The 22,299-nt window shown below is 41.4% G+C and overlaps 1 protein-coding gene across 8 annotated transcripts in view; it reads left to right on the forward strand.

The window, feature by feature from the left end:
• Positions 1 to 22,299, forward strand: part of LOC124037577 (receptor-type tyrosine-protein phosphatase eta-like) — a 108,633-nt gene that overhangs the window by 62,655 nt on the left and 23,679 nt on the right. For 4 of the 8 annotated variants that reach the window (XR_006839213.1, XR_006839214.1, XM_046352413.1 and 1 more), the window contains exons 10-15: positions 1,929 to 2,189; positions 6,030 to 6,290; positions 10,070 to 10,330; positions 14,437 to 14,697; positions 14,927 to 15,187; positions 20,662 to 20,922. The exons of 1 other annotated variant lie outside the window; for it this stretch is intronic. Coding sequence is in view for 5 of the 7 variants with exons in the window: in XM_046352413.1 (XP_046208369.1) it covers positions 1,929 to 2,189; positions 6,030 to 6,290; positions 10,070 to 10,330; positions 14,437 to 14,697; positions 14,927 to 15,187; positions 20,662 to 20,922 (1,566 nt within the window). In the remaining 2 variants the exon portion in view is untranslated. The remainder of the gene's footprint in view (positions 1 to 1,928; positions 2,190 to 6,029; positions 6,291 to 10,069; positions 10,331 to 14,436; positions 14,698 to 14,926; positions 15,188 to 20,661; positions 20,923 to 22,299) is intronic. 3 more of the 8 variants (XM_046352415.1, XM_046352417.1, XM_046352416.1) reach the window with 3 other exon arrangements.

A 22,299-nucleotide genomic window follows, 5' to 3' on the forward strand; every position in this document is an offset into this window, starting at 1 on the left:
AATGTTTGACCCAAGTTAAACAATTTAAAGGCAATGCTACCAAATACTAATTGAGTGTATGTAAACATCTGACCTACTGTGCATGTGATGAAAGAAATAAAAGCTGAAATAAATAATTCTCTCTACTATTATTCTGACATTTCACATTCTTAAAATGAAGTGGTGATCCTAACTGACCTAAGACAGGGCATTTTTACTAGGATTAAATGTCAGGAATTGTGAAAAACTGAGTTGAAATGTATTTGGCTAAGATGTATGTAAACTTCCAACTTCAGCTGAATATAAAATCGTGCACACAGCCATAGACCAACATTGGCAGTAGAAAGGCCTTACTGAAGAGCTCAGTGACTTCCAACGTGTCATCGTCATAGGATGCCACCTTTCCAACTTATCAGTTAGTCAAATGCCTTCCCTGAGAGACCTGCCCCGGGTCAATTGTAGGTGCTGTTATTGTAAAGTGAAAACGCTTAAGAGCAACAACAGCTCAGCCACCAAGTGGTAGGACACACAACATATCCCAAGATAGCCTAAGATAACCATGCACAATCAAAGCGTCTGCTGGAGTGGAGTAAAGCTCGCCGCCATTGGACTCTGGAGCAGTGGAAACATGTTCTCTGGAGTGATGAATCACGCTTCAGCATCTGACGGACAAATATGGTTTTGGAGGATGCCAGGAGAACGCTACCTGCCCCAATGCATAGTGCCAACTCTAAAGTTTGGTGGAGGAGGAATAATGGTCTGGGGCTGTTTTTCATTGTTCGGGCCAGGCCCCTTAGTTCCAGTGAAGGGAAATCTCAACACTACAGTATACAATGACATTATAGATGGTTCTGTGCTGCCAACTTCGTCGCAACAGATTGGGGAAGGCCCTTTCCTGTTTCAGCATGACAAAGCCCCTGTGCACAAAGCGAGGTCCATACAGAATTGTTTTTTCAAGATTGGTGTAGAAGTATTTGACTGGCCTGACCTCAACCCCATCGAACACCTTTGGGATAAATTGGAACACGAACTGCTAGACAGGCCTCATCGCCCAACATCAGTGCTTGACCTCACTAATGCTCTTGTCGCTGACTGGAAGAAAGTGCCCACAGCAAAGTTCCAAGATCTAGTGGAAAGTCTTCTCAGAAGAGTGGAGGCTGTTATAGCAGCAAAGGGGGGGGTCAACTCCATTTTAATGCCCATGATTTTGGAATTAGATGTTTGACGAGCAGGTGTCCACTTACTTTTGGTCATGTCGTGTATATTCTATTCTTAGTTACAATAAAAGTGACTCCAAAATGACGTAATAAATTAATTATCATTCATTTCTATTATGCACAAAATAATCTGAAACACAACCAAAACAAATAGTAAATGCATCCAACAAATGTTTAAAGTCACAACCTTGTTCCAGCCATTGTGTGCTCTGAATATGGTACCAAACATTTAGCATTTTACTACTTTAATACACATTTTGGTCCACTAAAATGAGGGTGCGGGGTGTCTATGTACAAAAAAGTGCTGTAATTTCTAAACGGATCATCTGATATGGATGAAAATATCCTCAAATTAAATTTGACTGTCTGCAAATTTACCTCATTCAAAGTGTTGGAGTACAGAGCCAAAACAAAACGAAAATATGTCACTGTCCCAATACTTTTGGAGCTCACTGTATATATTTTATTGTATCATATTTTTTGGAGTGCGGCAACAATTTGCTAAATGAATAGAGGGGAAACACTGCATGTTTTGCTTCATATCTTTGTTCAGGACTTCTTGTTTATTTGATGGTATTTTTATCAAAGACTCGTGTTGAGTGACATTTGTTTGGTAGAGATTTACACAAACTCTCTCACAATGTGTGCTGGATTGCACAAGTCAGTCAATGTCAATATTTGAAGACACTCTATTGTCTTTTGTTCCTCAAACCCCCTTTCTTGCACACACAGAGCCCGCAATCATCAGAAACCTCATGTCCACTGAAATCACAACATCATCTGTGTCTCTGGGCTGGAATGAACCATTCGGAAACAGATCCTTCTACAGAGTAGAATGGACTGATGGCAATACCAGTGGCAGTCAGAATACCCCAGAAACCTCTTTTAATGTTACTGCTCTCACTGCTGGAGTGCAGTACCTCTTCACAGTCACTGCAGTGGCTGGAGATAACACAACTGTAGGACAGAGCAAGACAGTTTCTAAGTATACAAGTAAGTAACTCAGATACTTTAGTGTTGGATTGTTTCAATGCCACAGATACTATTTGTATTCATTTATACGTTACTTGTTTGGATCCAAGAACGTGATGATTTGAAAGTTGCCATGTCTTTCTGCAATGAGACATTTCAGAGGATTTTTGCCCAATAGAAATGAATGGTAAATAATGTATTATGTCATCTTGTAGTCACTTTTATTATAAATAAGAATATAATATGTTTCTAAACACTTCTACATTAATGTGGATGCTACCATGATTACAGATAGTCCTGAATGAATTGTGAATAATTATGAGTGAGGAACTTAGATGCACAACATATCATACCCCTCCCTCCAAAACTGCTTACCTCCCCTGTTACTGTAATGGTGAGATGTTAGCATGTCATGGGGGTATGATACTGTATTTATGTATCTGTGACATTCTCACTCATCATTATTCATGATTCATTCAGGATTTTCCATAATCATGGTAGCATCCACATTAATGTAGAAGTGTTAAGAAATACGCTATATATACAAAAGTATGTGGACAACCCTTCAAATAAATGGATTTGGCTATTTCAGCCACACCTGTTGCTGACAGGTACAGTTGAAGTCGGAAGTTTACATACACTTAGATTGGAGTCATTAAAACTCGTTTTTTCAACCACTCCAAAAATGTCTTGTTAACAAACTATACTTTTGGCAAGTCTGTTACGGAATCTACCGTAATTTTTCCAACAATTGTTTACAGACAGATTATTTCACTTATTACTCACTGTATCACAATTCCAGTGGGTCAGACGTTAACATACACTACATTGACTGTGGCAGAAAATTCCAGAAAATTATGTCATGGCTTTAGAAGCTTCTAATAGGCAAATTGACATAATTTGAGTCACTTGGAGGTGTACCTGTGGATATATTTCAAGGCCTACCTTCAAATACAGTGTCTCTTTGCTTGACATCATGGTAAAATCAAAAGAAATCAGCCAAGACCTCAGAAAACCATTTGTGGACCTCCACAAGTCTGGTTCATCCTTGGGAGTAATTTCCAAACACCTGAAGGTACCATGTTCATCTGTACAAACAATAGTACGCAAGTATAAACACCATGGGACCACGCAGCCATCATACCACTCAGGAAGGAGACGCATTCTGTTTCCTAGAGATGAAGTACTTTGGTGCGAAAAGTGTAAATCAATCTCAGAACAACAGCAAAGGACCTTGTGAAGATGCTGGAGGAAATGGGTACAAAACTATCTATATCCACAGTAAAACAAGTCCTATATCGACAACAAGGAAGAAGCCACTGCTCAAAAACCACCATAAAAAAGCCAGACTACAGTTTGCAACTGCACATGGGGACAAAAATCTTACTTTTTGGAGAAATGTCCTCTGGTCTGATGAAACAAAAATATAACTGTTTGGCCATAATGACCATTGTTATGTTTGGAGGAAAACGGGGGAGGCTTGAAAGCCAAAGAACATCCCAACCGTGAAGCACGGGGGTGGCAGCATCATGTTGTGGGAGTAGTTTGCTGCAGGAGGGACTGGTGCACTTCACAAAATAGATGGCATCATGAGGTAGGAAAATGATGTGGATATATTGAAGCAACATCTCAAGACATCAGTCAGGAAGTTAAAGCTTGGTCGCAAATGGGTCTTCTAAATGGACAATGACCCCAAGCACACTTCCAAAGTTGTGGAAAAATGGCTTAAGGACAACAAAGTCAAGGTATTGGAGTGGCCATCACAAAGCCCTGACCTCAACCACATAGAAAATGTGTGTGCAGAACTGAAAAAGCATGTGTGAGCAAGGAGGCCTGCAAACCTGACTCAGTTACACCAGCTCTGTCAGGAGGAAGGGGCCAATATCCACCCAACTTACTGTGGGAAGCATGTGGAAGGCTACCCAAAATGTTTGACCCAAGTTAAACAATTTAAAGGCAATGCTACCAATTACTAATTGAGTGTATGTAAACGTCTGACCCACTGTGAATGTGATGAAAGAAATAAAAGCTGAAATAAATAATTCTCTCTACTATTATTCTGACATTTCACATTCTTAAAATGAAGTGGTGATCCTAACTGACCTAAAATAGGGCATTTTTACTAGGATTCAATGTCAGGAATTGTGAAAAACTGAGTTGAAATGTATTTGGCTAAGATGTATGTAAACTTCCAACTTCAGCTGAATATAAAATCGAGCACACAGCCATAGACCAACATTGGCAGTAGGAAGGCCTTGCTGAAGAGCTCAGTGACTTCCAACGTGTCATCGTCATAGGATGCCACCTTTCCAACTTATCAGTTAGTCAAATGCCTTCCCTGAGAGACCTGCCCCGGGTCAATTGTAGATGCTGTTATTGTAAAGTGGAAACGCCTAAGAGCAACAACGACTCAGCCGCCAAGTGGTAGTGCACACAAGATAACCCAAGATAGCCTAAGATAACCATGCACAATGCCAAGCGTCTGCTGGAGTGGAGTAAAGCTTGCCGCCATTGGACTCTGGAGCAGTGGAAACATGTTCTCTGGAGTGATGAATCACGCTTCAGCATCTGGCAGTCCGACGGACAAATATAGTTTTGGAGTATGCCAGGAGAACGCTACCTGCCCCAATGCATAGTGCCAACTCTAAAGTTTGGTGGAGGAGGAATAATGGTCTGGGGCTGTTTTTCATTGTTCGGGCCAGGCCCCTTAGTTCCAGTGAAGGGAAATCTCAACACTACAGTATACAATGACATTATAGATGGTTCTGTGCTGCCAACTTCGTCGCAACAGATTGGGGAAGGCCCTTTCCTGTTTCAGCATGACAAAGCCCCTGTGTACAAAGCGAGGTCCATACAGAAATATTTTTTAAAGATCGGTGTAGAAGTATTTGACTGGCCTGACCTCAACCCCATCGAACACCTTTGGGATAAATTGGAACACGAACTGCTAGACAGGCCTCATCGCCCAACATCAGTGCTTGACCTCACTAATGCTCTTGTCGCTGACTGGAAGAAAGTGCCCACAGCAAAGTTCCAAGATCTAGTGGAAAGTCTTCTCAGAAGAGTGGAGGCTGATATAGCAGCAAAGGGGGGTCAACTCCATATTAATGCCCATGATTTTGGAATTAGATGTTTGACGAGCAGGTGTCCACTTACTTTTAGTCATGTCGTGTATATTCTATTCTTAGTTACAATAAAAGTGACTCCAAAATGACGTAATAAATTAATTATCATTCATTTCTATTAGGCACAAAATAATCTGAAACACAACCAAAACAAATAGTAAATGAATCCAACAAATGTTTAAAGTCACAACCTTGTTCCAGCCATTGTGTGCTCTGAATATGGGACCAAACATTTAGCATTTTACTACTTTAATACACATTTTGGTCCACTAAAATGAGGGTGCGGGGTGTCTATGTACAAAAAGTGCTGTAATTTCTAAACGGATCATCTGATATGGATGAAAATATCCTCAAATTAAATTTGACTCGTCTGCAAATTTACCTCATTCAAAATGTTGGAGTACAGAGCCAAAACAAAACGAAAATATGTCACTGTCCCAATACTTTTGGAGCTCACTGTATATATTTTATTGTATCATATTTTTTGGAGTGCGGCAACAATTTGCTAAATGAATAGAGGGGAAACACTGCATGTTTTGCTTCATATCTTTGTTCAGGACTTCTTGTTTATTTGATGGTATTTTTATCAAAGACTCGTGTTGAGTGACATTTGTTTGGTCGAGATTTACACAAACTCTCTCACAATGTGTGCTGGATTGCACAAGTCAGTCAATGTCAATGTTTGAAGACACTCTATTGTCTTTTGTTCCTCAAACCCCCTTTCTTGCACACACAGAGCCCGCAATCATCAGAAACCTCATGTCCACTGAAATCACAACAGCATCTGTGTCTCTGGGCTGGAATGAACCATTCGGAAACAGATCCTTCTACAGAGTAGAATGGACTGATGGCAATACCATTGGCAGTCAGAATACCCCAGAAACCTCTTTTAATGTTACTGATCTCACTGCTGGAGTGCAGTACCTCTTCACAGTCACTGCAGTGGCTGGAGATAACACAACTGTAGGACAGAGCAAGACAGTTTCTAAGTATACAAGTAAGTAACTCAGACACTTTAGTGTTGGATTGTTTCAATGCCACAGATACTATTCATATTTATTGATAGGTTAGTTGTTTGGATCTGTCATGCAGGTGAAAGAGGACCCAAAAGCGACTTAACAGAAACAGAGTTTATTTAAATCCAAACAGGGAATAACAAAAATCCTCTAGTCTGTAGAGGGGAATAACTAGAGAAGCGGCCACAGACTGCAGGTCGCTTCGGGTAGGCGCAGGCCGTAGTTGATAGAGCCACCTGCTCACACGCAGCATCTGATGAAGGCAAAAAACACGACAGGACAGGGCGAAACACAATCACAGCATGGTGAATACAAAACAAGGAACCGACGGGACAGGAACGGATCACAAAGGAATAAATAGGGACTCTAATCAGGGGAAAGGATCGGGAACAGGTGTGGGAAGACTAAATGATGATTAGGGGAATAGGAACAGCTGGGAGCAGGAACGGAACGATAGAGAGAAGAGAGAGCGAGAGAGTGAGAGAGGGAGGGGGAGAGAGAGGGATAGAAGGAGGGAAAGAACCAAATAAGACCAGCAGAGGGAAACGAATAGCATGGGGAGCACAGGGACAAGACATGATAATAAATGACAAACATGACAGGATCCAAGAAGGTGATGATTTGAAAGTTGCCTTGTCTGTGTAGAATGGATTGATGGCAGTAGAGATATGAATGAAACTACCAATGAGACCACCTTTAACTGAACTGAGCTGACTGCTAGAGTGAAGTACACATTCAGGGTGCTTGCAATCAATGAGGATGAGATGACTGAAGGCAATATTTAATATTATTGAGTTGCGGAACTCTTGGTGTTAATGGACATTTTTCATGTCTCGAGGCTGATCCATTCTTCTGGGAAGTGTATATTAGAGGCTGATCCATCCCTCTGGGAAGTGTATATTAGAGGATGATCCATCCCTCTGGGCAGGTTATATTAGAGGCTGATCCATCCCTCTGGGAAGTGTATATTAGAGGCTGATCCATCCCTCTGGGAAGTGTATATTAGAGGATGATCCATCGCTCTGGGCAGTGTATATTAGAGGCTGATCCATCCCTCTGGGCAGTGTATATTAGAGGCTGATCCATCCCTCTGGGAAGTGTATATTAGAGGATGATCCATCCCTCTGGGCAGTGTATATTAGAGGCTGGTCCATCCCTCTGGGCAGTGTATATTAGTGTCTGATCCATCCCTCTGGGAAGTGTATATTAGAGGCTGATCCATCCCTCTGGGAAGTGTATATTAGAGTCTGATCCATCCCTCTGGGAAGTGTATATTAGAGTCTGATCCATCCCTCTGGGCAGTGTATATTAGAGGCTGATCCATCCCTCTGGGAAGTGTATATTAGAGGCTGGTCCATCCCTCTGGGAAGTGTATATTGGAGGCTGATCCATCCCTCTGGGCAGTGTATATTAGAGACTGATCCATACCTCTGGGTAGTGTATATTAGAGGCTGATCCATCCCTCTGGGCAGTGTATATTAGAGGCTGGTCCATCCCTCTGGGAAGTGTATATTAGAGTCTGATCCATCCCTCTGGGCAGTGTATATTAGAGGCTGGTCCATCCCTCTGGGAAGTGTATATTAGAGGCTGATCCATCCCTCTGGGAAGTGTATGTTAGAGGCTGGTCCATCCCTCTGGGAAGTGTATATTAGAGTCTGATCCATCCCTCTGGGCAGTGTATATTAGAGGCTGATCCATCCCTCTGGGAAGTGTATATTAGAGGCTGGTCCATCCCTCTGGGAAGTGTATATTGGAGGCTGATCCATCCCTCTGGGCAGTGTATATTAGAGACTGATCCATACCTCTGGGCAGTGTATATTAGAGGCTGATCCATCCCTCTGGGAAGTGTATATTAGAGGCTGATCCATCCCTCTGGGTAGTGTATATTAGAGGCTGATCCATCCCTCTGGGCAGTGTATATTAGAGGCTGATCCATCCCTCTGGAAAGTGTATGTTAGAGGCTGGTCCATCCCTCTGGGAAGTGTATATTGGAGGCTGATCCATCCCTCTGGGCAGTGTATATTAGAGGCTGATCCATCCCTATAGGAAGTGTATATTAGAGGCTGATCCATCCCTCTGGGTAGTGGATATAAAAGGCTGATCCATCCCTCTGGGCAGTGTATATTAGAGGCTGATAAATCCCCCTGGGAAGTGTATATTGGAGGCTGGTCCACCCCTCTGGGAAGTGTATATTAGAGGCTGATCCATCCCTCTGGGAAGTGTAAATTAGAGGCTGATCCATCCCTCTGGGCAGTGTATATTAGAGGCTGATAAATCCCCCTGGGAAGTGTATATTGGAGGCTGGTCCACCCCTCTGGGAAGTGTATATTAGAGGCTGATCCATCCCTCTGGGAAGTGTATATTAGAGGCTGATCCATCCCTCTGGGAAGTGTAAATTAGAGGCTGATCCATCCCTCTGGGCAGTGTATATTAGAGGCTGATCCATCCCTCTGGGCAGTGTATATTAGAGGCTGGTCCATTCCTCTGGGCAGTGTATATTAGAGGCTAATCCATCCCTCTGGGCAGTGTATATTAGAGGCTGATCCATCCCTCTGGGCAGTGTATATTAGAGGCTGATCCATCCCTCTGGGCAGTGTATATTAGAGGCTGATCCATCCCTCTGGGAAGGGTATAGTGTAGCATTTAAAGGCCCAGTGCAGTCAACATTTGGATTTTTGTGTTTTATATATATTTCCACACTACGAGGTTGGAATAATACTGTGAAATTGTGAAAATTATGATCATGCCTTTTTAGTGTAAGAGCTGTTTGGAATGTCAGTCTGTTTTGGTTGGGTGACTTTTTGGCCTGAATGGTGACATATCCAGGAGCTAAATTTATTACAAATATTAAAAATATTATCCAGTTTTCAGTTTTCCCCTCCCCACTCAGACCACTCCCAGACATTCCAAGCTAAATTCTTCCTTGAGAAATTGCTTATTGCTGACAAGCTATTTTTGTTTGTTTTTGTACATTTGAATTGAAAACAATGACAGTAAGGTACCGAATTGTTACCCAGAAAAGATTCAATATTGAGAAACAAATAGCTACATTGAACTTTTAATACAGATGTCTTTCAAGATATAATATTTTATATTTTCCCGTAAAATCAAATTCCTTGCTCACGTAAGAACCTGAAGTCATCAGGAACCTCTTTGTCTCTGAAATCATGACATCATCTGTGTCTATGAGCTGGATTGAACCATTGGAAAACAGCTCCTTCTATAGAGTAGAGTGGACTGATGGCAGTAGAGATATGAATTGAACTACCATTGAGACAGCCTTTAATATAACTGAGCTAACTGCTGAAGTGCAGAACAGACTCATAGTTGCTTCAGTCGCTGCTGATAAGACTACTGAAGGATTACCCATCATGTTTAACCAGTATATCTGTCAGTCACTGTAGTTTTGGTTCACATAATTTTCTCTTTTGAAGGCAGTGTAGACTCCAACTGATCCAGAATATTTAGGAAATTTGTTTATCTGCAATCAACTGCAAAATTGGGCTTGGATAGTATGATTAAGTGCTTGTCCTTTATTGAAAACTCCTTTTTTTGTCCCCAAAACGTTTCATGTCATTGATAATGCTTACTATCTTTAAATGTGTTTTTAGAGGTACCACTTTTGTGTCCTACATACTGACCGTAAATGTATGTCGAATTCGCATGCTTCTGATCATATATATAGACTGTATGGTGATTACCATGAATAATAATGATTCTGGTGATCTTTTCCCAAAATATAACTTTCTTGCACGCACAGAGCCTGCAGTCATCAGGAACCTGACTGTCACTGAAATCACAACATCATCTGTGTCTCTGAGCTGGACTGAACCATTGGGAAACAGATCCTTCTACAGAGTAGAATGGACTGGTGGCAGTAGAGACATGAATACAACTACCAATGTGACAGCCTTTAATGTAACTGAGCTGACTGCTGGAGTGAAGTACACATTCAGGGTCACTGCAGTGGCTGGAGATGAGATGACTGAAGGCAAAAATATCAGTGTTTCACTCTTTACAAGTAAGATGAAGTTTAAATTGTCTGGACTCTTATTTCGTAACTCCTTTTTGCAACGTTCTGTATTTGATATTTTTGAGTTGCAGAACTCTTGGTCATAACGGACATTTTTCATGTCTAGAGGCTGATCCATACCTCTGGGCAGTGCATATTAGGGCTGATCCATATTGGGCAGTGTATATTGAGCCTGATCCATACCTCTGGGCAGTGTATATTAGAGCCTGATCCATACCTCTGGGCAGTGTATATTAGAGGCTGATCCATACCTCTGGGCAGTGTATATTAGAGCCTGATCCATACCTCTGGGCAGTGTATATTAGAGCCTGATCCATACCTCTGGGCAGTGTATATTAGAGGCTGATCCATACCTCTGGGCAGTGTATATTAGAGGCTGATCCATACCTCTGGGCAGTGTATATTAGAGGCTGATCCATACCTCTGGGCAGTGTATATTAGAGGATGATCCATACCTCTGGGCAGTGTATATTAGAGGCTGATCCATACCTCTGGGCAGTGTATATTAGAGGCTGATCCATACCTCTGGGCAGTGTATATTAGAGGCTGATCCATACCTCTGGGCAGTGTATATTAGGGCAGTGCTGATCCATACCTCTGGGCAGTGTATATTAGAGTGTCCATACCTCTGGGCAGTGTATATAGAGGCTGATCCATACCTCTGGGCAGTGTATATTAGAGGCTGATCCATACCTCTGGGCAGTGTATATTAGAGGCTGATCCATACCTCTGGGCAGTGTATATTAGAGTGTATATTAGAGGCTGATCCATACCTCTGGCTGATCCATACCTCTGGGCAGTGTATATTAGAGGCTGATCCATACCTCTGGGCAGTGTATATTAGAGCCTGATCCATACCTCTGGGCAGTGTATATTAGAGGCTGATCCATACCTCTGGGCAGTGTATATTAGAGGCTGATCCATACCTCTGGGCAGTGTATATTAGAGGCTGATCCATACCTCTGGGCAGTTTATATTAGAGGCTGATCCATACCTCTGGGCAGTGGATATTGTGTCCGTTAAAGGCCCAGTGTAGTCACGTGATTTTCCTTGTGTATTGTATTTTTCTACACTGTGATGTTGGAATAACATTCTGAAATGGTGAAGATTATGTTAATTCCCTTTTAATGTAGGAGCTGTTTGAAAGAAAACGCCTGACATTTCAATCTGTTTTGGTGGGAGGAGTTTTGGCCTGCCCTGTGACATCACCCGGGGATACATTTGTTTAAAGACCAATATGAACGAGTTCCAAACCTCTCTGCCAATAACAGCTAGTTTAAAGTTTTCCCCAACCCCACTCAGACCTCTACTAGACAGTCTCAGCTAAATTCCTGCTTGACAAGTTGCTCTATTTGTAAATAGCCTATAGTTGTTCTTTTTTTTAACCATTTAATTTAAAAACAATAACAGTAAGTTACTTAATTGTTACCCAGACATGATTTGATATTGTGATGAAAATGGCGGCATTGTACTTTTAGTACTGATGTCTTAGAAGATATATTATTGTCTAGTGTAGACTTTTGCGGTATATCGTGTATACTGTGTACCGGGGTGTTATGAAATAGCCACGAGATGGTTTTTCAATACCGCCAATATTGTTGAAACTATTTCTTTGAAGTTTTTCTATACAGTTTCATATTTGTAGCTACTTTTTAAGTAAATGTGTCAGAAGGTGAAGCAGGTTGCATTCTTCATTTCACCTGTCACATTATTTGACATTATTAAGCTTACCGTAGTTCCCCACAATAGTTGATCCAGTCCCGTTTTACTTTATAATTAGCACAACTGGTGAAGAGCGGGAGCCGGTGAGTCAAGCTGTGTATTGACAGGGGTTGCGTTTGATATTGAAAGTCACCTGTTGTTTTTTGCTTCAACCGAGTTGTCAGGGATGTGCAACTATAGTTTTCCTTCACAGAAAGTACATTAGTGCAACACATTCGGCAGAAAATTGCTTATTTTTCATCAGATGAGAACAGAAGCGCAATGCTATTTGGCTGGTTGGCTGAATCAGCTTACAAAGAAAAAGTACAGTCTTTTCTTGCAAAAACTTTTCTAGCCATCATATTTCTAATGTTTATCATAGAGAGAATGTATCCAGCTACTTTTCCTAATGTTTTTCTTAAAGTTAATCTTACATTTTACCAAAGAAAAGTACGCTGGCTACACTGAGAAAATTGCTATAGTAAAGTAGCCGCACATCAGTCAGAGCTCTGTCTGCTGGTAGAATGCCCGTTCGTGTGCAACTGAAGCGCAACATTTGTCTGATGCTGAGCAGAAATCACAATAAGAATCTTTTTAGATCTGCGTTTACAAAACGCAGCAAGATATTTCGTATGCATTTATATATTTTTTTCCCTGTGTATAACTAAGAATTCTGCATTAATGCGACCCCTAAGTTTATTTAGCTAGTTAGTGACTGAATTTATAAGGTGATGGGACATCATGTTGTGTTGTCTTTCTGCCGTGTTTGAGAAGTTAAAGGCCTTTTGGATGAGTTATCTGTACAGCGGCCACAACTATCTTTCGATTTCCTTGAGTTTTTTCTCCTGTCTGTTCTCGGCCGGTTGTCTTCTCCCCCATCAGCCCGTCTGCTTCCATCTTCATGGAGCAGAGCAGGCAGTCCTGTTGCCCTAGCAACTCCGGACTCCACACAGACACAGCATTTACACCTGCTGCTCCAGAGCCAGTACTGTTCATTTGCACAATGTCTCTTGTTCACATTCGCTTGCAAATGTCCAAACTCCCCCAAAATTACAATCGGTATCTTTTAATTTATTTTTATTTTTATTTATTTCACCTTTATTTAACCAGGTAGGCTAGTTGAGAACAGGTTCTCATTTGCAACTGCGAGCTGGCCAAGATAAAGCATAGCAGTGTGAACAAACAACACAGAGTTACACATGGAGTAAACAATTAACAAGTCAATAACACGGAGAAAAAAAGGGAGTCTATATACAATGTGTGCAAAAGGCATGAGGAGGTAGGTGAATAATTACAATATTGCAGATTAACACTGGAGTGATAAATGATCATGTACAGGTAGAGATATTGGTGTGCAAAAGAGCAGAAAAGTAAATAAATAAAAACTGTGGGGATGAGGTAGGTGAAAATGGGTGTGCTATTTACCAATAGATTATGTACAGCTGCAGCGATCGGTTAGCTGCTCAGCTAGCTGATGTTTGAAGTTGGTGAGGGAGACAAAAGTCTCCTATATATGTATAAGTATTGAGCTGGACTGCCTGTCTCTTTAAAAAAATGCTTTCGTTTGTGCTCGTTGGCATATTTAGCTAGCAGCCTCTATGGAAAAGTGCTATCATTTATGCTGATTTTGTTAGCATTCTGGTAACAGACTCCCAAAGGGCTTCTAATTTTTTGGCGCCCCCTTGTGTACTGATGAGAACATCTGGATCCCGCCCAACCCTAGTCCAGTGTCCCCTAAAATGTAATTTCTTGCTCACATAAGAACCTGAAGTGATCAGGAACCTCTCTGTCTCTGAAATCCCGACATCATCTGTGTCTCTGAGCTGGATTGAACCATTGGGAAACAGCTCCTTCTATAGAGTAGAGTGGACTGATGGCAGTAGAGATATGAATTGAACTACCATTGAGACAGCCTTTAATATAACTGAGCTAACTGCTGAAGTGCAGAACAGACTCATAGTTGCTTCAGTCGCTGCTGATAAGACTACTGAAGGATTACCCATCATGTTTAACCAGTATATCTGTCAGTCACTGTAGTTTTGGTTCACATAATTTTCTCTTTTGAAGGGAGTGTAGACTCCAACTGATCCAGAATATTTAGGAAATGTGTTTATCTGCAATCAACTGCAAAATTGGGCTTGGATAGTATGATTAAGTGCTTGTCCTTTATTGAAAACTCCTTTTTTTGTCCCCAAAACGTTTCATGTCATTGATAATGCTTACTATCTTTAAATGTGTTTTTAGAGGTACCACTTTTGTGTCCTACATACTGACCGTAAATGTATGTCGAATTCGCATGCTTCTGATCATATATATAGACTGTATGGTGATTACCATGAATAATAATGATTCTGGTGATCTTTTCCCAAAATATAACTTTCTTGCACGCACAGAGCCTGCAGTCATCAGGAACCTGACTGTCACTGAAATCACAACATCATCTGTGTCTCTGAGCTGGACTGAACCATTGGGAAACAGATCCTTCTACAGAGTAGAATGGACTGGTGGCAGTAGAGACATGAATACAACTACCAATGTGACAGCCTTTAATGTAACTCAGCTGACTGCTGGAGTGAAGTACACATTCAGGGTCACTGCAGTGGCTGGTGATAATATAACTAAAGGAAAAGCTCAGGAGAAAGCACTCTTTACAAGTAAGCCTTTTCATTGGAATGGTCTTAATATTTTCTCTGAAGTGGAACCATGTAATGATTATGTTAATATCTGTATTTAACAATGAGAGGGCAATAAGAGGAAGGGTAAGGTCCTCTTTCTTTTTTTGAATCAAAAGTGTTGAAATCCTGGGATAGAGTACTGTTGGTAGGTACTAGGTCATCTAATGGTGTGTTCTTCTCCCAAAATGTACATTTCTTGCATGCACAGAACCTGAAGTCATCAGGAACCTTAGTGTCTCTGAAATCACAACATCATCTGTGTCTCTAAGCTGGATTGAACCATTGGGAAACAGATCCTTCTACAGAGTAGAATGGACTGGTGGCAGTAGAGATATGAATACAACTACCAATGTGACAGCCTTTAATATAACTGAGCTGACTGCTGGAGTGAAGTACACATTCAGGGTCACTGCAGTGGCTGGAGATGAGATGACTGAAGGCAAAAATATCAGTGTTTCACTCTTTACAAGTAAGATGAAGTTTAAATTGCCTGGACTCTTATTTCGTAACTCCTTTTTGCAACGTTCTGTATTTGATATTTTTGAGTTGCAGAACTCTTGGTCATAACGGACATTTTTCATGTCTAGAGGCTGATCCATACCTCTGGGCAGTGCATATTAGAGGCTGATTCATCCCTCTGGGCAGTGCATATTAGAGGCTGATCCATACCTCTGGGCAGTGTATATTAGAGCCTGATCCATACCTCTGGGCAGTGTATATTAGAGCCTGATCCATACCTCTGGGCAGTGTATATTAGAGGCTGATCCATACCTCTGGGCAGTGTATATTAGAGCCTGATCCATACCTCTGGGCAGTGTATATTAGAGGCTGATCCATACCTCTGGGCAGTGTATATTAGAGGCTGATCCATACCTCTGGGCAGTGTATATTAGAGGCTGATCCATACCTCTGGGCAGTGTATATTAGAGGCTGATCCATACCTCTGGGCAGTGTATATTAGAGCCTGATCCATACCTCTGGGCAGTGTATATTAGAGGCTGATCCATACCTCTGGGCAGTGTATATTAGAGGCTGATCCATACCTCTGGGCAGTGTATATTAGAGGATGATCCATACCTCTGGGCAGTGTATATTAGAGGATGATCCATACCTCTGGGCAGTGTATATTAGAGGCTGATCCATACCTCTGGGAAGTGTATATTAGAGGCTGATCCACACCTCTGGGCAGTGTAAAGTAGAGGCTGATCCATACCTCTGGGCAGTGTATATTAGAGGCTGATCCATACCTCTGGGCAGTGTAAAGTAGAGGCTGATCCATACCTCTGGGCAGTGTATATTAGAGGCTGATCCATACCTCTGGGCAGTGTATATTAGAGGCTGATCCATACCTCTGGGCAGTGTATATTAGAGGCTGATCCATACCTCTGGGAAGTGTATATTAGAGGCTGATCCATACCTCTGGGCAGTGTAAAGTAGAGGCTGATCCATACCTCTGGGCAGTGTATATTAGAGGCTGATCCATACCTCTGGGCAGTGTAAAGTAGAGGCTGATCCATACCTCTGGGCAGTGTATATTAGAGGCTGATCCATACCTCTGGGCAGTGTATATTAGAGGCTGATCCATACCTCTGGGCAGTGTAAAGTAGAGGCTGATCCATACCTCTGGGCAGTGTAAAGTAGAGGCTGATCCATACCTCTGGGCAGTGTAAAGTAGAGGCTGATCCATACCTCTGGGCAGTGTATATTAGAGGCTGATCCATACCTCTGGGCAGTGTATATTAGAGGCTGATCCATACCTCTGGCCAGTGTATATTAGAGGCTGATCCATACCTCTGGGCAGTGTATATTAGAGGCTGATCCATACCTCTGGGCAGTGTATATTAGAGGCTGATCCATACCTCTGGGCAGTGTATATTAGAGGCTGATCCATACCTCTGGGCAGTGTATATTAGAGGCTGATCCATACCTCTGGGCAGTGTATATTAGAGGCTGATCCATACCTCTGGGCAGTGTATATTAGAGGCTGATCCATCCCTCTGGGCAGTGTATATTAGAGGCTGATCCATACCTCTGGGCAGTGTATATTAGAGGCTGATCCATACCTCTGGGCAGTGTATATTAGAGGCTGATCCATACCTCTGGGCAGTGTATATTAGAGGCTGATCCATACCTCTGGGCAGTGTATATTAGAGGCTGATCCATACCTCTGGGCAGTGTATATTAGAGGCTGATCCATACCTCTGGGCAGTGTATATTAGAGGCTGATCCATACCTCTGGGCAGTGTATATTAGAGGCTGACCCATACCTCTGGGCAGTGTATATTAGAGGCTGATCCATACCTCTGGGCAGTGTATATTAGAGACTGATCCATACCTCTGGGCAGTGTATATTAGAGGCTGATCCATACCTCTGGGCAGTGTATATTAGAGGCTGATCCATCCCTCTGGGCAGTGTATATTAGAGGCTGATCCATACCTCTGGGCAGTGTATATTAGAGGCTGATCCATACCTCTGGGCAGTGTATATTAGAGTCTGATCCATACCTCTGGGCAGTGTATATTAGAGGCTGATCCATCCCTCTGGGCAGTGTATATTAGAGGCTGATCCATACCTCTGGGCAGTGTATATTAGAGGCTGATCCATACCTCTGGGCAGTGTATATTAGAGGCTGATCCATACCTCTGGGCAGTGTATATTAGAGGCTGATCCATACCTCTGGGCAGTGTATATTAGAGCCTGATCCATACCTCTGGGCAGTGTATATTAGAGGCTGATCCATACCTCTGGGCAGTGTATATTAGAGGCTGATCCATACCTCTGGGCAGTGTATATTAGAGGCTGATCCATACCTCTGGGCAGTTTATATTAGAGGCTGATCCATACCTCTGGGCAGTGGATATTGTGTCCGTTAAAGGCCCAGTGTAGTCACGTGATTTTCCTTGTGTATTGTATTTTTCTACACTGTGATGTTGGAATAACATTCTGAAATGGTGAAGATTATGTTAATTCCCTTTTAATGTAGGAGCTGTTTGAAAGAAAACGCCTGACATTTCAATCTGTTTTGGTGGGAGGAGTTTTGGCCTGCCCTGTGACATCACCCGGGGATACATTTGTTTAAAGACCAATATGAACGAGTTCCAAACCTCTCTGCCAATAACAGCTAGTTTAAAGTTTTCCCCAACCCCCCTCAGACCTCTACTAGACAGTCTCAGCTAAATTCCTGCTTGACAAGTTGCTCTATTTGTAAATAGCCTATAGTTGTTCTTTTTTTTACCATTTAATTTAAAAACAATCACAGTAAGTTACTTAATTGTTACCCAGACATGATTTGATATTGTGATGAAAATGGCGGCATTGTACTTTTAGTACTGATGTCTTAGAAGATATATTATTGTCTAGTGTAGACTTTTGCGGTATATCGTGTATACTGTGTACCGGGGTGTTATGAAATAGCCACGAGATGGTTTTTCAATACCGCCAATATTGTTGAAACTATTTCTTTGAAGTTTTTCTATACAGTTTCATATTTGTAGCTACTTTTTAAGTAAATGTGTCAGAAGGTGAAGCAGGTTGCATTCTTCATTTCACCTGTCACATTATTTGACATTATTAAGCTTACCGTAGTTCCCCACAATAGTTGATCCAGTCCCGTTTTACTTTATAATTAGCACAACTGGTGAAGAGCGGGAGCCGGTGAGTCAAGCTGTGTATTGACAGGGGTTGCGTTTGATATTGAAAGTCACCTGTTGTTTTTTGCTTCAACCGAGTTGTCAGGGATGTGCAACTATAGTTTTCCTTCACAGAAAGTACATTAGTGCAACACATTCGGCAGAAAATTGCTTATTTTTCATCAGATGAGAACAGAAGCGCAATGCTATTTGGCTGGTTGGCTGAATCAGCTTACAAAGAAAAAGTACAGTCTTTTCTTGCAAAAACTTTTCTAGCCATCATATTTCTAATGTTTATCATAGAGAGAATGTATCCAGCTACTTTTCCTAATGTTTTTCTTAAAGTTAATCTTACATTTTACCAAAGAAAAGTACGCTGGCTACACTGAGAAAATTGCTATAGTAAAGTAGCCGCACATCAGTCAGAGCTCTGTCTGCTGGTAGAATGCCCGTTCGTGTGCAACTGAAGCGCAACATTTGTCTGATGCTGAGCAGAAATCACAATAAGAATCTTTTTAGATCTGCGTTTACAAAACGCAGCAAGATATTTCGTATGCATTTATATATTTTTTCCCTGTGTATAACTAAGAATTCTGCATTAATGCGACCCCTAAGTTTATTTAGCTAGTTAGTGACTGAATTTATAAGGTGATGGGACATCATGTTGTGTTGTCTTTCTGCCGTGTTTGAGAAGTTAAAGGCCTTTTGGATGAGTTATCTGTACAGCGGCCACAACTATCTTTCGATTTCCTTGAGTTTTTTCTCCTGTCTGTTCTCGGCCGGTTGTCTTCTCCCCCATCAGCCCGTCTGCTTCCATCTTCATGGAGCAGAGCAGGCAGTCCTGTTGCCCTAGCAACTCCGGACTCCACACAGACACAGCATTTACACCTGCTGCTCCAGAGCCAGTACTGTTCATTTGCACAATGTCTCTTGTTCACATTCGCTTGCAAATGTCCAAACTCCCCCAAAATTACAATCGGTATCTTTTAATTTATTTTTATTTTTATTTATTTCACCTTTATTTAACCAGGTAGGCTAGTTGAGAACAGGTTCTCATTTGCAACTGCGAGCTGGCCAAGATAAAGCATAGCAGTGTGAACAAACAACACAGAGTTACACATGGAGTAAACAATTAACAAGTCAATAACACGGAGAAAAAAAGGGGAGTCTATATACAATGTGTGCAAAAGGCATGAGGAGGTAGGTGAATAATTACAATATTGCAGATTAACACTGGAGTGATAAATGATCATGTACAGGTAGAGATATTGGTGTGCAAAAGAGCAGAAAAGTAAATAAATAAAAACTGTGGGGATGAGGTAGGTGAAAATGGGTGTGCTATTTACCAATAGATTATGTACAGCTGCAGCGATCGGTTAGCTGCTCAGCTAGCTGATGTTTGAAGTTGGTGAGGGAGACAAAAGTCTCCTATATATGTATAAGTATTGAGCTGGACTGCCTGTCTCTTTAAAAAATGCTTTCGTTTGTGCTCGTTGGCATATTTAGCTAGCAGCCTCTATGGAAAAGTGCTATCATTTATGCTGATTTTGTTAGCATTCTGGTAACAGACTCCCAAAGGGCTTCTAATTTTTTGGCGCCCCCTTGTGTACTGATGAGAACATCTGGATCCCGCCCAACCCTAGTCCAGTGTCCCCTAAAATGTAATTTCTTGCTCACATAAGAACCTGAAGTGATCAGGAACCTCTCTGTCTCTGAAATCCCGACATCATCTGTGTCTCTGAGCTGGATTGAACCATTGGGAAACAGCTCCTTCTATAGAGTAGATTGGACTGATGGCAGTAGAGATATGAATTGAACTACCATTGAGACAGCCTTTAATATAACTGAGCTAACTGCTGAAGTGCAGAACAGACTCATAGTTGCTTCAGTCGCTGCTGATAAGACTACTGAAGGATTACCCATCATGTTTAACCAGTATATCTGTCAGTCACTGTAGTTTTGGTTCACATAATTTTTTCTTTTGAAGGGAGTGTAGACTCCAACTGATCCAGAATATTTAGGAAATGTGTTTATCTGCAATCAACTGCAAAATTGGGCTTGGATAGTATGATTAAGTGCTTGTCCTTTATTGAAAACTCCTTTTTTTGTCCCCAAAACGTTTCATGTCATTGATAATGCTTACTATCTTTAAATATGTATTTAGAGGTACCACTTTTGTGTTCTAAATACTGACCTTCAATGTATGTATAATTAGCATGCTTCTGATTATATATATAGACTGTATGGTGATTACCATGAATAATAATGATTCTGGTGATCTTTTCCCAAAATATAACTTTCTTGCACGCACAGAGCCTGCAGTCATCAGGAACCTGACTGTCACTGAAATCACAACATCATCTGTGTCTCTGAGCTGGACTGAACCATTGGGAAACAGATCCTTCTACAGAGTAGAATGGACTGGTGGCAGTAGAGACATGAATACAACTACCAATGTGACAGCCTTTAATGTAACTCAGCTGACTGCTGGAGTGCAGTACCTCTTCACAGTCACTGCAGTGGCTGGAGATAACACAACTGTAGGACAGAGCAAGACAGTTTCTAAGTATACAAGTAAGTAACTCAGATACTTTTATGTCAGATTTTTTCGTATTCAGATACTATTCGTATTCATTGATATGCTAACCTCCCCTGTTAATGTAATGGTGAGAGGTTAGCATTTTTTTTTGGGGGGGGGGTTATAATATTTGTGTGTCTAAATTTCTCACTCATAATTATTCATATTTTATTCAGGATTATGCGTAATCATTGTAGCATCCAAAACAAAAACCAAACGCATCCAACAAACTTTTAAATCACAGGCTTGATGTAGCCATGGCATGCTATGAATATGGGACCAAATACTTCTCATTTTACTACTTTAATAAACAAAGTGAATTTGTCCCTATACTTTTGGTCACCTAAAATTGGGGGACACATTTTTTAAGGTATCTGTTACCAACAGATGCATATCTGTATTCCCAGGCATGTGACATCCATAGATTAGGGCTTAATCAATGTATTTCAATTAACTGATTTCCTTATTAGAACTGTAGCTCAGTAAAATCTTTTAAATTGTTGCATGTTGCGTTAATATTTTTGTTCAATGTGTCATACCCCCAAATAAATGCTGCCTTGCCCTATTATTGTAATGGTGAGAGGTTACTATGTCTTGGGGGGTATATCATTTGTGAGTCTGTAACTCTCTCACTCATCATTATTCACATATTATTATCCATAATAATGCCAGCATCCACATTAATATAGATTCAGTTAGAAACATATCCTATTGTTATTTTGAGGCTATGCAGTGTTTGTTTAAAATTTGAGTAAAACAATATTATATTGTGGGTTCTGATGGGGTATGATAATTTAACTAATTTCATGGCATTCATAATGTCTTCAACATTCAATGGTTATATACACTAAATTACAAGAAGTATGTGGACAGAGTATTAATATCGAGGTTGTCCCCCCATTAGATGCTATAACAGCCTCAACTCTTCTGGGAAGGCTTTCCACACATGTTGGATCCTTGCTGCTGGGTCTTGCTTTAATTTGGCTCGAAGAGCATGAGTGAGGTCGGGCACTGTTGGGTGATTAGGCCTGGCTCGCAGTCGACGTTCCAATTCATCCCAAAGGTGTTCTATGCTTCAGTAAATACTTAAAGGTTGAGACCGAGTTTGCGTCTCTCACATGGGTAGGCAGACTATTCCATAAAAATTGAGCTCTATAGGAGAAAGCCCTGCCTCCAGCTGTTTGCTTAGAAATTCTAGGGATAATTAGGAGGCCTGAATCTTGTGACCGTAGCGTATGTGTAGAGAAATAGGTAGGAGCAAGCCCATGTAATGCTTTGTAGGTTAGCAGTAAAACCTTGAAATCAGCCCTTGCCTTGACAGGAAGCTAGTGTAGGGAGGCTAGCATTGGAGTAATATGATCAAATTTTGGGGT

This window comes from Oncorhynchus gorbuscha, linkage group LG06 (genome assembly GCF_021184085.1).
Source record: "Oncorhynchus gorbuscha isolate QuinsamMale2020 ecotype Even-year linkage group LG06, OgorEven_v1.0, whole genome shotgun sequence".
Lineage (NCBI taxonomy): Eukaryota > Metazoa > Chordata > Actinopteri > Salmoniformes > Salmonidae > Oncorhynchus > Oncorhynchus gorbuscha.